This window comes from Melozone crissalis, unplaced genomic scaffold (genome assembly GCF_028551555.1).
Source record: "Melozone crissalis strain CALT ecotype California unplaced genomic scaffold, PUWL_Pcris_2 ptg000023l_1, whole genome shotgun sequence".
In the NCBI taxonomy this organism is placed as follows: domain Eukaryota; kingdom Metazoa; phylum Chordata; class Aves; order Passeriformes; family Passerellidae; genus Melozone; species Melozone crissalis.
The window spans coordinates 18,557,794-18,575,876 of record NW_026535801.1 but is presented as its reverse complement, the minus strand read 5'-3'; the positions used below and the strand labels follow the sequence as shown (position 1 = coordinate 18,575,876).

The window sequence follows — 18,083 nt, the reverse complement described above, 5'->3', positions numbered from 1 at the left end:
AAAGTTATCGCTGTCACACTGAACATCTCTGTGAAAGAAAATAAAGCAAGACTGCTAACTAAAACCAGCAGTGTATCAGAGATTTAGAAACCAGCAAGCATCTTAACACTGCTAATTAAGTGCAATGGTAAGAGCAAAAATCATTATTTGTTTGCTTCCAAGGACAACAACATTTTAAAAAACCCATACAGTAAACAGACATGGAGAGCAATAACAGCTGAAACATTTCAGTCCACTGGTCATCAATTTATCAAGTTCTGCTCTTTGATCCTGAAACTTTGTCTTGCCTGTATCCCTCTTTATGGATCTTAGAGGATTTCCACAAAGTATACATACTATTTGTACCTAGAACCTGTAAAAAATAAATAGTACCTAAATCTCTATTATTTATTGAATGGTAGAAAAATCCAGCAAATTTTACTAGGATTAAATGTCACTTCAGCCTCCACATTAATTTTAAGAAAGCTCATATAACCTTTAAATTTAGAACTCCAGATTCTAAGTGTTACATAAGCAAACACCATTCTTTCTAGCATCTGTTATTTTAAAAATTGTCTTCCAGTTGTTTACTAGTCTTATATACAAGATAAAGAGGTATGCAGCACATAGGGACTGCTTACATTTTTATGCATTAGACTTGAATTCTGGAAGAGGGTATAACTGCCCTGTTTTTGGAAATAAAGAGATAATAATAATAACAATAAAAACAACAACTAATAATAATAAGTTTGGCAGTAATGCACTCATCTAATCTACTTTCTTCATATCTTGTTATCTTAGCACATGATTCAAGATGGGCAGCATAATAAACTAAGGTGTTGGATTCTCCACTTAAGAACCCCTGTAGCAAAACAAATTTCTTATTCTGAGAATGGATTAACACATTAGTGCCCTCAGAAAGAAATTCCTTTCCTTGTTAAAACTAACCCCATGAAAAAGAAAATTCTTCAGATTCTTTACTTGCAGATAACCTTGAAGTGGTTTCATACAACAATAAACTAGAAGAGGATAAAAAGTACTTTGAGGAAAGGAAGAGAAAGAGAGGGGAACACAGGCCCCCGCAACAAATCTGAAGCCACTGACAGCTCTGAGTGATTAACACCTGTATCTCAAAGTCAAGCTGTTTGAACAGATTTCTTCTAATTGGAAGATGTTAGTTACTTGCTATCATATTTTTAAGCAAGTTTAATTTGATTTTGCTGTCAAAGACAATAAAAATTGCAAGTTGGATTTACACCTTTCCTCAAAGTGATAGCTAGAGAAAAGACATAGGAAAGAAGTGACTTGATGACTGTTGAAGTGTACCTATAGTAGCAAAATATAGACAGTAAAAAATTTGAATTTTGAATGGGGTAAAAGAGGAAAAATCAAAACAGAAAACAGTTCACAGGTGTGAATTGCAAAGGGACAATGTCTTATTCTCTCTCATGTTCCGGGTGAAGTTCACTGCAGAAATGGCAGTGAGGCTCTCCAGTTTCCACAGAATCAGCCAGAGAACAGACTTACCCCATCAGCACCCCTGGAGAAGCTCAACATTTCTGTCTCACTGGGTGTTGTCCAAAACAAATGCTGCACAGCCTATGGAGCTCTACCCTGGTGAATGCAAAAGTGAAGCCGTTTTAGCAGCTCACAGGTGGCACAGGCACAAGTCAGCAAGCTGAAAGGTTGTCAACAGAGACGGTGGCCCGGGGTATTCAGCTCTGTGAGGAGGGTGAAGAGACATTAGAGGGTTCATTAGTCGGTGTTTGAGGCTCCAGCAGCAGCAGCGGCAGCAAGAGAAGAGTTTATTACACAGGATTGCTATGTTCCCTTGCCCATGCATGTAAGAAAAGCCAACAGGACTTTTGTTACTGAATTCCTTGGGAGCATTTGAAATTCCTTCCTGATGTGGTGTGTTAGCACAGTAGAGTACGCACTCTGCACCAAATATAGACGTGAGACAGGCTACTCTTTCTCTCTGTAAAGAAGGAAGATTAAGATACAGATTGGTAATCTACACTGAACTCTCAGAGCAGCTACAAACTACTAACAAGGTAACTTTGGAGCACTTTGGCCCCTTGTCTCAATTTTCTGTGTTTAACTTGCATTTCCATTTCAGCTGTATTAAAAGACTATTTCAGTTTAATTTTTCCCTTGTTTATACATAAATACAGATGCATGTACTAAACTTGCGAAATGAAAACGTCAGTTAAAAATCTTACAGACTGTTCAGATTTCAAGCAGTATAACTGGGTTTTTAGGGCCATCTTTTAAGAGTGAAACTCTCTGTTCAGACCTGTGAAGCACAATCAGCCAGCAGATGCAAAAAGATCAGTATAAGCCATTCAGTTAACAGGGGACTAATTAAATAGATACAATCATGCATACCACACCAAAACACAAAAGCCATATTGTTGCTATTGTTTGGAAAAGTTGAGTTATGCAACTTTCAGAAGGCTAAATTTAGAACATGTACACAAATATGCTTCCCAGACACACTTGTAATAGAACATTACTTCACACCACTGATATTTATCCGGAAAAGAAATATTCAGCAGGGCAGCTGAATTTTAGGTGTTAGAGAATCATGAGGCTTTAGAATTCTTTTCAAAAAAGTAATTTATCAGTGGGGTTATAAATAGCTTTATTTATTTTAAGAGATAAGTCCATCCTGTATAACTGCTACTTGAAGGTTGACACTGCTGAGGGTTCCTCTATATGTTCTGGTCACACATTGCCCTCTTCCAGACCTTAATACCTCAAACATGGATCACATACCAGATCCTGCCTGTCCCTTTCAGGTAAGGACCAAATTGCGTCCTTACTTAGAATACTTAGAATCTGGCCTAAATTAACAGACGCTTTTGAGGAGTCCTCTATCTTATTTTCATTACATGCAAGTCTTTTCAGAAGCAGAGACAAATGATGTACTTAAGTCATCCCTTGTCAATGCAGCAGGATCTGCAGTAACCATGTTTCAGAACCTTACTTTCAGTTTTCTCAGGACAAAAATGCCATGCAAGAGTAATCGATGGGCTTTTTTTTGTATCTTTTTTTTTGTCCACTCCTTCTGATGTTTGATAATTATCCTGTAACTAAACTCCTTTCTCTATGTTAGTTCTCACTATGTGAATATTCCTTCTTTTTGCAGGGTGTTTGATTGACTGACTTCAAAGGATGAGCTTGATCTTCCAAAACATTAAAGACCACCTATTGAAACCAAAAGATGTTTTTAAATATTTTCACTGTATGAGAAACACACTATTCATCAAATGATTTTCCCACCTTTGTTTTTTTCTTGCTACTGCTCTTCAGGTCTCACTATTATATATAGGGGAAACCCCCATCATCTTAGTATTCTAAGATGAAAATTATTTCAGCTGCGCTTTTTATATCCTCCATGTGTGTGCAAAATTTTCATGACTATAACATCTTGCTACTCCTTAATATTGATGAGGTTTCCTTTCTAGCAACACTGTGAAGAGGGGGATGCAGCTGCCACCCCCTCCCAACACACACTGGCAGTACCAACCATTTAATCCCAAAAGTAAACCCTTCTTTGGAAAACAATGAAGAAACTCTTAAAATGTCTGCTGGATCACTTGCAAAGTCTGATGAAATTGCTGCTGAATAAAAGAGTTTAGTGGTATAGACACATGGACATACCTCTGATAAAATCCAGAAGACAAAGCAATACCTAGAAAGGAGGTAACAGCTAACAGTAAATACAAAATCACTCAATTAGTTCACATTTCCACCACCTGCAGGAACAAATGCCCTGGCTTTTTCATGTGTGGCTGGTTCTGCAGAGGCAATGCACCATGAAATGATGCCTGCAAACAGCAGCTACCTAACAAATTGGCCACATGCAACGAGTGGAAATAAAATCCAGCAAGGCTCATTGAACGTGCAGCTCACTGCAGCCCTTTAATGCCATTTCTAGCAAAGCACTAATATTAACCCTGGCTTATATGTCACAAATTACTGTGTTCCTTTGGATACACTAGTCCTGGGGAGGAGGAGAAGAGGAAGGCCATGCTCTGAGAGGCACTGAGTGATATAAAGCAGACAGAGAGCATCACGTTCACATCATCACCACTGATACGTGGAGTGGCACTCAAATGTGTTGAATACATTGCACAATCCTCACCCTGCTGAGCCCAGCTTGCAGTTATGTACATCCAATAGAAGCACACAGAGCTGGATACAAAGGCTGAGAAAAAGAACAGGCTGCTCTTGGTACCAGTTTAGATATGGCTTGTTCCCAAGTCTCTGAAAGTCAGACTCGTATCACAATATCATATTAAATATCAAGTAACCATGCTCTAAAGCTTGCCTGTGGAAATGGCTGGGGCACCATGAAGCTACTCTCTTTCCTAGTAGCCTAAAAACCTTAAGGGGAGAATGGAATGTTAAAAGACACTTATCACAGAGAAATCCTGGCACAGAGAGAAGCATTCTACTGGAGCTCAACAGCCCACTGGAACTCTGCAGCCTCTTATCCTGTGAGGCACAGGAATCATGAGCAATCCTGGCATGCCTGGAAATTCAGCAATGACACTGGGAATATGTTGTCACCCAGCATCTGCAACTCACTCTAGGAAAATGAACATGGGAAGCAGAAAACCCAAAATTGAGATGGCAACTCATTCACTGCAAACCAAGCATGACATAGTGAACCATGCCTGAAAATTGCACCTCTGAAATTAACACATTGACTGCTCCTGCCAAAATGGAGAAAACTAACAAATTAAAATCTGGGTTCTGATAGGTATTCATGTTTCATTCTGCTATAGAATGTCTCAAGTTACAAGTTTTCTCTCAGCTCTTCCAAAAGTCTATTCTTAAAGCCTTAGCTTAAAGATAAGCTTTCCTCTCCACTTTATTTTCATAATTTATAGATTATTAGAATCAACATTTGGTATAAACTCTAGGAAACAGCTCAAAGCTTTTAAGGCCCAACGTATAAACATTTATATCCATTCAAATAGAGTCAGCAATTCTCAGGACTTCACTGAAGTCTCAGGGCTGTTCTACCAAGAGCTGTCCCAGCCTTATTCCAAGCACAATACACATCTACACAGCTGCCCAAGCATTCTGCTGTGTGCGTTCTGAGACCTACAAGCCACCATGAAAGCTTTTTTCACTATTTCTAAACCCACCTAATGCATGTTGTTTTCTGACAGTGACAGCATTGTAGCAGAGCAGACAGTACAAGACTGGGATTTGTACCACTGGGATCCTCAGGAGAGCCCAGAGTAGTGGTGGACACCACGTTTAGCAGGATGTGCAAAGGAGGCAGTCACCTGGGCCATGAACAGCCAGTGGCATGGTTTGCAATAGGAGTTTGACTCACAGTCTGGGGCTAAATCTGCCTTCTCAAACACAGAGTTTTACATTCTGAGTGTTAGAAAGTAGGGGTGGTTACATTAGGTCCACTCAAACATTTTAAGCACAGATGTATGAGCCTGGCAAATCAATAGGGTGTTTTACACAGCTCGCAGCATTCCCCCCCTTTACACACAAATCCAATGTGCATTATGAGGTTTCCCAACAGGAGCTTGCATCAGTGGTGTCTGATAGCAATTATCAGCTATCTGCTGGTGGAAAAGTTAAAAGGCTTCCTAATATGTAAAAAATATCTATTTAACACTGAAGAATGATAAATAAAAATGCATAATAATTTTAAATTAAGCTTTTCAACACAATTACTTTGAAACACATTTTGTCTGTTAGTTACCTGTGCACAAAAACATAGTTTCTCCTTGGCACTCAGTAATCACAGCACATTTGATGTTTCAATGTTGTCATTAAACTGCCAATGAAACTGCATTATTATTTTAAAAACTGTGGTTTATCTGCATTAAAAAATGCACATTACCTGCACAACTTTTGCTAACACAACCAATTGTTTGCACTTAACCTTCTTTCAAAATCCCAAAATTATACCAAATAAAGTTTCCTTTGCTTTACTTCATGACTTAAAAGTCAGAAATGTTAGCCCTGCTCTTTGCCCTATAAACTGTAAATATCACTAGTATCTGGAAAATTAGCTGAACTTTTCTCATTGAACTTAAATTAAAATGGGTATTTTCACTTTCATTTGTAATGTTTTCCAATATATTTCCTCAGCACACATGAAATTTTAAGAAAGCATTTTTTTCACAAGAGGTATTTATCTCCTGACTCAGCCTTCCTCTTGTCTCTGTGTTATATTCCTATAACTTTTGCTGTAATAGAGACCCATGTAAACTAAAGTCAACAGACAGGAAAAGAGAAGGCTGTTACATTAATTTTCCTTGCTATTTTGAGCTGAAGTGTTTAATTTGTGCTTTAAATATACTAAAAGCCTTTTAATAGATCCTGTTTCTATTCATTCTTGTATCAACATAACTGAAATTTTACAGTCACATAAACATCTATTTTGATGAATATCTTTGATATGTGATATGTTGTCTTCCAATTTCACAGAATCAGACAAGTATTCTCACAAGTTGCTTCAGTGATTCACTTTCATGTTCCAAATTAAACTTGGAATCACAGAAAAATGGTCCTAAAATACCATGTGTTTGGGAGATCTGTGTAAAGGGATCAATCAATCAAAAATAAATCTCCTTTTTCTGTGGTTATTTAGTCTTACCTGTATGTGCACACAGTAAACCTAGATGAAAAATATCTTGAAGTACTCCTTGAGTCCATAGCATTGCAGAAGGTATGCAATTAGATTTTTAATAGAATTTTCAATGAAGATGCAGTCTTGACAGGTATAGTCACTATTTAACTAAAGGAAACAAAAGTGGGATGCCTGTGGAAATCAATAATTTAAAAATGATATCACATAATATTTTCCTAACATCTGATTTTGATTCTGCAGAAGGAACTCTGCAATTGCCTGCACTATTACACACCAGGAAATTGTGGAAATGGCACACTACAGAAAACTCGATCCACTGAGACTCACAGTGACTGGAAGAAACCACAAATAGAGTAACTGCTTGACTATTTGCCTTTTTGTCTTATTTTAGAGTGTATCAGTTCTCCACAAACCTGGAAAAGACGATACCTCTCCAAAGAGATAATGAATGAATTAATTAGTTGGAACCATGTTATGCAAGCTCCAGATACTCAAACAGTTTGTGGCTCTGCAGCTCACATTCAGGTACTTTTGCAGCTATTACATATGAATGGATTTTTATTCTATATGTTTCAAGCTTTTTTTTTTAAACTAGGTATTCTTTAAAACTAGAACAGAAATCTAACAACCTAGCATTTTTACAGTCCCAACTCCCTTTTTGCCTATACAAGAATCTGTAGAGATACTAAATCAATCCTTCACAAGTTAGGTATCACCAAATCTTTGCTTTCATCCATTTCTCACCATTTTAGCTTCAGAGCTATTAGAGAATTTAATCTGTAGCTCCAAAAAGCTTTCCTTCTTCCTCCTTCTTAATAATCTCCTTAAAGAAATTAAAATTATCCTGTAGAAAGAATTCAGGAAACTAGAGGCTATTATAACACCATCACATGTCATTACTGTTGCAGAAAGCCCATGACAACCTTACTTTGTGAGCGTGACCTACTGACACTTTTATTTTTTTTTTGTGATGGAAAAAAAAATGTTCCCCTCATATTTTTGTCAGCTGGCACTGATATCCTTGGCCTGCACGATGGAACAAGAAGTGCTATATGATCCTGCTCTGCACACAGCCCTTCTCCACCCACTGCTGCACCTCCAGAGTGGGCTTTATTTGAACCCTGAATCAGTCACTCACACAAAGCTATAGAAGCCCATGGACCAAATCTATTTCTTTTCCAAGAAAAATGTAGCCCCACTAATCCTACTAAACACAATAAAAAGTTAAATGGAGAACAGCACCAAACATTTTTATGGACACTAATACAACAGTCCACACACATTTTGCAATAAAAGAGCTTGTAGGTATAAGCATTTTCTATGGCTGTCAGTCTGTGCAATTTATGGCCTAGGAAAAAGGGATGGCACTTACCAAGTTGATCACCTTTCCATTCACTGTCACAAAAAGCACACTCAGGATTGCGTTACCAGCAAGAGTAACAAAATAGTTATCATATTTTGAAACATTTCAAATACATCCAAATTTGGCTAACAGGAGCACAGAAAACCTCAGTGCTCACTTCATTACCATGAACAAGTCATTAGTTGTAATGTACTGAGGGGCATGACAATTACGATCCTTACAGCCAATCCTTCCCTTTCTGTGGGTATCTCCCCATCTCACACCTTGCAGCACCATACCCTCCACTGCATGTGATCTCTGTTTAAAAAATATGAAACATATTTGCATCTTTTGGAATTTCATTGTTTGAATTATTTTTGCAACCAAAAAAAAAAGGCAGAGGAAGAGCTACAAGTAGAGCCACCTTTCTTTTTGCAGTGGTAAATGCAGAGACAAGTAACAACGGATTACTTGAGCAGAGGGTTTTTTGCTTTTTAGTAAGTCTGTATCTCATTGACTTTGTGGGCTATTAAAGGTTCAGCACCAAGTACAACCAGAGAGGATTGCATAAGAGTACAGACCAGCACAAAAATCCCTCTCTCAATCAGTTACATTCTAAAGCAGTATTAACAGAAAACATTTATTCCATTGTTTCAGTAAGCTAGGAAGTCTCAGAGTTCATAGGATTTGAAATATCTGGCAGACTCTCATGCAACACGACTTAGAAAACTACTTGCCCTCATTCCTGATACGCAGAAAATGGGCAAATGGCAAAGTGCTGGTAAACAGCCCTTTGCCAGACACCTGATTTGCCTAAAGACAAGGAATTCCAGAGGAAGAGAGCAGAAAGGCAGAGCAAAAGCTGGCACAGCCCAAGATGCTGTGTTGGAGACTCAATTAGAGTCAACGGGGTCAAAGTCAGGATCCAGTGGCCCCTAGGAATGTCAAAGGACAGATAAGAGCAGCATCAAGATTGGACTACACACACTGAGCCAAAATTAACATCAGGGTTACTGGGGTGAGCAGTCATCAGTTCCAAGTTGTGCATGCAGCTGTCACAGGAATGAGTGAAGAGCTTCTGATACTGCCCTGGGTTTGCATACAGTATTGAGCCCCTAAATATAGTAAAAAAATAAAATAAAATTTAAAAAAACCCAAAATAAAATAAAACCCAGAAAATAATTTAAAGTGTTTGTAATACTTGCTTACTCTAACATTTTAATGAGATTTTATACTGCAGACCATAATTTACTGTAAGCAGATTCAATTTACAAATGCTGCAGAACTGGAGACATGGTGCTTATTTATAACTATATTAATTTACTTATGTCTTTGCACTTTATATTAAATATATGCATACTTTTGATGGTGTGGTTCTTTCTAAATGAATTTATATCCTCCAAATATTAGCTGTAATAACATCAGCTTTCTCAAATGCAATTAAACTAAATTAAACTACTAAATTAAATTTGAAAAGATTATACCAAAAAAGTCTTTTTATAAATAAGGTCTGTAAAAATTCAGTTACTTTTAAACTAATATTAATGTAATGTTTTAACATTGCATTAAGTGCATGAAAAAAAAATGATATTTCCTTTGCCAAAACCTTGAAGAGGAAAAGTACCTTTATCACTGAATTTACAGAAAGCCGTTAATTTGGAATTACAGTTTCTTAATAAATGGTTTGATTTGAAACATCGCTTTCCTTTGGAGAAAATGCTTAAAACTAAGAAAAATATCTAAATATAGTATTTGAAGACACATCCATCAGGAAAATCTGCAGAGTAATAGCAATGCCTGTATGAAGAGAGCATTATTTTGACCGTGAGAAAAGTATAGTGAGATAACAGAGTTCTCAGACTTACAGTTGTTTTTTTTCCCCACACAGAGTACTCTAAAATGGTCAGATCCCACACTCTCTTCCAAACACATAATAATTGATGTATCCAGATTGCATCCTGAAGATTAAGAAGTTAACCAAGCCATGCACACAGATGATTTGGTTTCAATCCAATTCCCTTCTCTGAATAAATTTCATTTAATTACTAATCTCAAGGTTTGAAGTTATGAACCTCATGTTAATTTCTCTTTCATTACACAAAAGCCTTTAACCACAAAGGTACCAACAGGGATATATTCACATTATTCAGGATTCTCCATCGAAAGGAAACAAAGGACTTAGAAATAAAGCACAGGAGACATGTGCTAGTCTTACAAGGGAACAAAACTATGATTAATATAACACTGACTTACGCAAATACGATCTTACTTTCGTGCAAGTACTGCTACCAGGAAGAAAGAATAAAATAGCCAGGACTTTTGCACCCATCAGTAATAGTTCAAGAGCAGTTCTCTTATAGCTACAATGTATTTCATAAGAAAAATTATACAAATTTTCTAAACATATCAGGGGAGCAATTATTTTTACTACCACTTATCATAAAAATGTAGTATAAACAATATTTGAAAATACAGACCAGAACAAATTTATCTTAGATTTTAAAAAGATGATTTTTATTAAGCACAAACAGCTTTTAATACATTATCAATACAAATAGGAAAACATCTGTTTAATGAATTTGATATATCAAAGATCTGATGGGCAGGGTGCATACTGGCACAATAAAAATTTTTTTTTTTTAAGTATTTCAAATTAAAATTACAGGGTTACCACAGTCTACACTGCAGGTACTTTCTTCACAGTCTAAAATTACTACATCACCTGGGCATGGGGGAAGCAAAGAACTAGAGTTTCATAATATGGAACTTCTAACACTTTAATTAGCACCACTCAAAGCTTGCATCAGCTGTCTAACTAAGAAGCAGCTGACAGGTCAGGTAAAGCTTTACAGCAAATTTCAGTGCAAAGTTTACAGTTCCTTTTCATAAGATACTTGGAGTCTATGGTTTCATAGCATGTTAAATAATTATGGCTTGATAGATGTACAGTATTAAGATGCTGAGAACATTTACTTTGAAAAAAGATGAGACTCGTAACAGCTGTGAAATGCATTTTAATATATTATACCAAATTCTGTAATATGCAAACAACATGCTGGATTACAAACTGAAGTCCTGTTATGAATTCATAGACAAGGTCAGTATTAGCTCTCTGGGGTAGTGGCTTCTGGTTGTCTCAGCTGCTGCTTTTTCAGGCTAACTAACTTCATCTTCTCCCTGATGTGTTCTGCTGCAGAAGCCATATCACTTGGGCTCCCAAAGTACTGCTCAGACCTAGAAAAAACCCAAACCACAATAAATTATCAGTAGTAAGTCAGTACATGAATACACCTGTTAACTGAAGTAGAAAACACAAAACTGATGAGAAAAATAGCCACTTTTCCCTCTTGTCATTTAAAAACCACCTTAAAAAGCTTTGGAGACTTAGTGATGAAGACGTAACAGCAAATTTTAATGAAATTGTTACAAATACTCAATGAGCCTTTCATATCCAAAACACACTCTCAACAGAAGTTTGAGGGTATTGAGACACTGCTGGTCTAGTGAAAGGTGTCCCTGCCCTTGGCATGGGGATTGGAACCTGGATTATTTTAAATGTCCCTTCCAACCCAAACCATTCTGTGATTTGAACAGCAAGGCACTATTCTAGAAGCACAACTGGAAGCTTCCCAACTCTCTTTATTACCACCCCTCTCTGGCTCTCCCCCAAGTCCATCTGACAATTTTGCATGCTGTGACAATCTGTGATACCTGTCTATACAGGAATTCTGAGTTTCTAAAATTGCTGCATTATTAAAGGACTCTTCACATGTTAAGTCAACCACATGCTGTCAAATTATGCCATCTACCTCTCAAACTGAAAGGAAGACACGGCTATGTAATTCAAATACAAAAAAGAGCAGCTGAAATGTTAGGGAAGCCACTAACCAAGCTGTCAGCAAAGGGAGGGTTTGAACAGAATATGTGTTTCAGAAGAACAGGTATTAAATCTAGTTACAAAGCAGAGAAGCTGTACACTCTGGAAATGGCAGTAGGACAGAGGACTTTCAGACAGGCAAAATTGGACAGAAAAAGATACTCTGTGCAGGAATACACTCATTTGAGGAGGTAACTGGTCAGACTGCATAACTGCACATGGATCTCAGCATTTCCTCATACAGTGCAGAAGCCATGAGCAGGAGAGGGAACAGTGACCTGAGTTTCCAAAAAGATACTGGCAAAAGTCTGAGGAGGTGAACAGGCTGATGAAAATGCCCCCCAATCATTTATGACATTTTTTATGTTCTTAAATCTCAAACTATTTCTAATAATCAGCAAACCCTTTTCAAACTATATGCTAAACACTTCAAAACCAGAATGCCAGGATGATGAGCAGGGGGTCCTGAACTACAGGACATACAGGGGGATATGCGAAACTCTACAGAAATGCCAGAGGGGTCAAAAATAATATTCAGGATTGAACAGTTGTTACTTTTACCAGATCACTAGAATCTGCTATACAGAAGTTATACAAAAATACTTTAACAAACACTTCTTTATCTGCTTTTGAATCAGTTTTTTGTTTGTTTTGGGTTTTTTTCTACAGCTATAAAACCCTCCACTATTTTCAAACACTATTGAAAGAACAGTGAAAATCACTACTAATTCAGGCCTGGGCCCATCTTCATGATTAGCACTCTGTATTGAAGGATCTACCCTGCAGAAGGTGGGGTATTTGGAATATGGCATTTTGGAAATATGATGACAATTAATTTTCATGACCAGCTTCCTGCAACTGTGTTTTTCAGGTAGACTTCAGGTAATGCTTAACACAGTTGCCTGATGTTCTCTCATAAGGCTTCAGCCTCTAATTCAATGTACTTATTTCAGACCTTTTTCATTATGGTGTGGCATCCTACACACCAGAGACTGCTCCATAGCTTGGCTGTAACTCATGTAGAAATTAACTACAAGCTCAGCATAACAACAGGCATTATTAAACACAGATAACTGAGTTTTATTATGGCTGAGATTCCAAATTCAATTTGCCTTTGTAGCTCAAGAGAGCTACCAATTTAAAGTTAATATGAATAATTCTCAAGGAAAGTACTGTTTTGTTTACCAAATAAATAAAATATAAATTTATCTTCAATATACTGGCTTAGATAGATAGAATTGCAAATAAGGAAATAGAAATCCTGTAATTCTTATCTGGTATCTTTTTTCAGGGAGAAGAGACTGGGACTGGTCATTCTTCTGTTACTTCTGCATGCTGTGCTGGTGCAAAAACTGCATAAATCTAATATCATTCAGTGTGAAAAAGTCACTACTTTAAAATGGCAGAGCATTAGTACTCATTAAAAATTCCTTCCCATTTTTTCATAAAAGCAGACAGGTCCTATTTCAAATTTTATAAAAACAATGTGCTCACTTTTCTGTTTCAGCAATAAGCCTTCAAGATTCTTCTGCATGTGAGACTATGATACAACTTTACCAAAGGCATCAGAAACCATTCTACATACCCATCAGGATAAACTACAGGCACTGTTAGTCTGTCCAACAGTGATTTCCCAACTGCTTCAATTTCATCAAATTGTTCCATTTCATGAAAAGCCTCTGGCTGGTCTGGACATTCCTGCAAAATCTGTTTAATAAAAGTAAGAAAACACAGAATAAAGTACACAAGGGATCGCATGTAGTTTTTTAACTGAAAGAGTGGATGTTCTTTTGGCATTTCCACTGCCACATTTACATGAGATCAACTGACACATATAATTCAAGAAAGGAACTGATTAAAGTTCTTTAAGAAGAATGTTCAGAGCTACCAGTGCTTTGTATTAGAATGTTTTACATTACTTCTAGGAGGGAATAAAAAGTAGTCTTCCTTGACAATATTCCTGCAACAAATATGAAACACATAAAAATAGTGACTGACACCACTGAACATACAAGACAGCAATTTAAAGTGGAAACACCAGGGTCAATGAAGACTGCTTACAAAAGGTTTCAAAACTAAAAACTACATCTGGCACAGAACAGGTAGGACTAAAAAAAATCTGAACACAAGTCTTTCCAGATGGGATTGTAACTCAATACCAGTACTCAGTACTCTATTTTCTTCCACTTCTCACTTTGCCACTTCTTACTTTTTTCCCAAGCAGCATGGATATTAACAGTCTATTTTCCACACAGACTCATTAATATATGTCCAATAGTGAAAGGAGAATTAGGTTTTTGAACATGAGCATTGTTTTGTCAGACATTAATTTACTTTTCTTTAAACTTAAGATTGCCCAAACCCAGCAATTAACTACTGCAATAATGAAAGCATGCTCATAATATGGATTGAGAGATTCTACTCTTCTAAGAGTTTATGAACCACTGAAATTTAATTTGGTATCAGGTAAACCTCTGGAAGCACGGATGATCTATTTCTGCTTTTGTGAACCTCCACTAACTCCCAATGTCTGCCAATTCAAAGTATTTTCCACTAATACAAATAAGAAATGAATAAAACCAAGGAGCAAATTAATCAACTCTGAATCCATGCTCTCTTTTAATGACAAAACGAATTTATTTTACCATGTGCAAGATTTACTTTTTTTCCAGTTACATGCAATTTTATTATCAATATTTGAGAAACAGACTCTAAATTGATTTTTTAAAATACACTGCTTCACCTAAAAAAGCAGATGTGGACAAAAAGGTCCTATCCCTCATGACCTACATTAAAGGACATTGTCTCAAGTTCAAGCATTTGAAAGCTCTCAACATTTTCCCCCTTCAGCAACTAATCCTCATCACATTGTTGTTGAATGCTCGTCCTCCAGTGTGTTTCTTGCATCACTTGACTGGGTGCAGCAGTGAGACATTTGGTTACAGGAGTCTGAAAACCATACCAAGGCAGAGTGTGTTCAGGAAGAAGGCATTTCAAACCCCACCAGGTGCAAAATACAAGATGGAGCAAGACAGCATGTGTGGAAATTAAAGTGGAAGGAGCTGCCTTCATTTACAGTTTGTGAGAAATTTTGGAAGCCCATACAATATCCAAACAGCTTAAAGGGCAATAGACCTTTAATTAACTCTTCAAAAAACTTAAACAACCTGAAAGGTTTGTATCATACCTTGCACAAAGAAGCGTTCCTGGCTTTTAAGAATTACAGTCTAAAAGACATAAAGAAATGCTTTATCATCAATATCAGAGTTCTCATTTGAAGAGTGCTGTTCTCCTTTTTGTTAAGGGGGCCCTATACCAGTACAGGTATATGAAAAATTATTACATTAAGTACTGAAGTAAATGGTTGGAAAAGGATATGTAAATTCTTCTTTCTGCCATTTAAAACAAAAATTTAGAAAGGATAAATGTACACACTGGCAACTTCATATTTTCTTACATTTTGTTTGCCTGAACTCAGGTAAGAAATTTTTCTTCTTAATAAAACACAACACTCACCTTTTCAGCAGTTGAATGAAATGCGACAGCTGTTTCCAACCGGTGCACTCTTTCTTCAGAAGTCACTGTAAACTGTTTCCACACTCTGTTCAGTCTGGGAAGTGTGTCCCCTGAGGACCTTGAAGTGCATCTCAAGGACTGGCACAGGACCACTGTTGCCTGCAGTAGCTGTCTCCCGTAATCGTAAGTACTCTAAAAATTGGAGGGGATGGGAGAGTAAGTGCTTGTAAAAACCCTGCACTTTACCTGGCAATGAAACAGCATCTTAAAGCAACAACAGCAGGCAAGTTTATGGAAGCTCCACAATTTAGGTTCACAAAGTACATTGAACTAATCTGGTCTACTGGAAAATGCTGATAAAGTAAGAATAAAATTGTAATGACCAAAAGTGCTTTAACTCTCTTAAAAAATATCCACTGCTGCCTAGTGTTCACACTGGCAAAGGAAGAGAGCTTCCCAAGAAATCTGAATAGTTGTTTGGATCTTCCAAGGGATATTTGATATCCACTGCTGAGAGGACTGTCTCCCTGATTTTATTGACACCATGTTTATGGTCAGCCAGCATCCAGGTGCCCTGAGGCAATCACTGTAACAGCAAATGACCCTCCAGCCATCAACTCTTATTCATCAAAAGAGGAAACTCCAGTGCAGCAGTTGGAATTAGAAAACATCACATCTGTTAATTAACAAGTCAAATTTAGACACTCCTAAAAGCAGCAAACGACTGACAAAAGATCTGACCAGGTGCTTTGGCCCAGCTTGTCAAATGTAATTTTAAAGACTATTTGAGATATATCTTTCACAAAAGCCAGTGAACTTTGTTTGGTTGTTTGCATTGCCTATGTGAAGGTTAACTAAGGTAGTGACCTGCAGCATTGCTGCTCTGGATGGAGCTGCAACATCTCATTAGGCCCATCTCCAACTTCAGCAATCAATTTCTTCACTCAGGCACTGAGGGAAACCAGTAAGACCAGTGACAGCTGTTCAATGACTGCCTATACTGATATTGATTCTGTTTAGGAGAGGATGTGAAACTGCACAAACCACATATTGCTAGAAAAAAATAACACATTTCACCTGTGCAACATCAACAAATTTTCGATGTTTCTCCAGTAAAACTTTTGTTTCTTGAGCATCATCTCCCAGTCGGATGTGTGTCTTCAGCAGAGCATCCAACAGTTCACTTAACCATTCTACTGCCTTAAAAACAAAGCAAAAGAACAAAAACTAATACATTAAAAAGAAATTAAACCAGAAGGGCGCCATTACTTCAGTACTAGCATATACTTTTGATACAGAAAAAAGTTAAATGAGCTGTCACAAACTGGTAGATCATGCATGCAATCCCCAAATATACTATTTGCAGACACTGCTATAGCCTTTATTTTCACTGTACATATTCCCTAAATAAAACTACATTTGAAAGTTGCAAAAAAAGTACTGTAAAACTACCAGCCCCCATAAATCAACCCAGTGGACTACAAATATCAGAAGGATATCTAGAGGTATTTCCATACCTGAGCAGCATCTTCTTCACATTTAAATAACTGCACCATCTGAAGCATCTTCAGTCTCCGCACATCCACCATATCCTCACACCTTAAACAGCAGCACACAAAGATTCATCAACACATGTACAGCAGACACAAAACACTCTGACATTGACAACAATGTTTTCAAGTGAGAAACATTAAGAAACAAGCATTCATGAAAAGGTGATCAAAGCTGCTTAGCTTGGCAAAACCGCCTCATGCCCCAAACAACAATGAGAAAGTTGCAATGAGTAGAACTGAGCACTCCAAGTCACCAAATTCATGATCCTCAAGATTCCTGATATGGCTAAGCTTGAGGCAGTAACACCAGAGACAGCTGCAAGGTCCTGCAGCAGCATCCCAGGTTCCTTACCTTGCTGCACTGGTAAGCTCTGCAAAACAGAGGCTAACACAGACTTTGTCCTATTAGAATTCAGATGAAAGTGGGCTTCAACTTGGCATAATTCTGAACTGTACTGTTTGTTGGGGGCAATGTTTCTTAATGAATACAATGAGGCTGATTAAAAGATAATACATTTTTCCATTTTTCTTTTTAGCTCATTAGAGATGGTAATATCTGCACCCTTATATGATATTGTCCTTTGCTTTACTTGTCAGGAAGCATTTCAAAATCTAATTGATATAAAAACTGACCCTAATTATCTTGTTCTGAGTTGAGCACAGTTTGCAGTTCTTTCTCCAGAATTCCAATTGAAGTGTTGAAAATCCTTCTCTTTCCACAATGAGACCTAAGCTAATACATCTAGCAGAATGCTTTCCACTTCAATTTCAGAGCCTACAAAGTAGACAGCAAGACTCACACTCCTGTTCAGTGCAAATGGAATTACTAATGTCAACAACAGTTGGCTTTATAAGCAAATGCAAAAGACTGTGTGCATGAGCCTTTCCAAATTGGTTACAAACATAAGCTCTTCCAAAGAACAGTTTGTTAGCATGCTGTGTTTTGTTACGTGTCCTGCAATGCTTACAGAAAGGACATCATCTGCTCTAATAATGCAGGAAAACAGTTTATAGGTTCCAAAATCATAAATAAAGCAGTAAAATGCCCCTAAAAATAAACATTAGAACATGTGTATGTAAACAACAAGAAACATTCAACAGAAGTTGGAAAATGAAATTAAATAGCAAAAAATACTATTACATGCTACTGAGAGATACTTAGTCCTTTCACTTTTTTGTCTC

At 37.2% G+C, this 18,083-nt stretch overlaps 1 protein-coding gene across 4 annotated transcripts in view; it reads right to left on the bottom strand.

Annotated features, from left to right (window-relative positions):
- Positions 1–10,958: 10,958 nt before the first annotated feature.
- Positions 10,959–18,083, bottom strand: part of SESTD1 (SEC14 and spectrin domain containing 1) — a 50,268-nt gene continuing 43,143 nt past the window's right edge. For all 4 annotated transcript variants that reach the window (XM_054277684.1, XM_054277686.1, XM_054277687.1 and 1 more), the window contains 5 exons: positions 16,866–16,947; positions 16,426–16,548; positions 15,349–15,540; positions 13,418–13,539; positions 10,959–11,189 (listed from right to left, as the gene is read on the bottom strand). In XM_054277684.1, the coding sequence (XP_054133659.1) occupies positions 11,060–11,189; positions 13,418–13,539; positions 15,349–15,540; positions 16,426–16,548; positions 16,866–16,947 (649 nt within the window). In that variant the 3' untranslated portion in view covers positions 10,959–11,059. The remainder of the gene's footprint in view (positions 11,190–13,417; positions 13,540–15,348; positions 15,541–16,425; positions 16,549–16,865; positions 16,948–18,083) is intronic.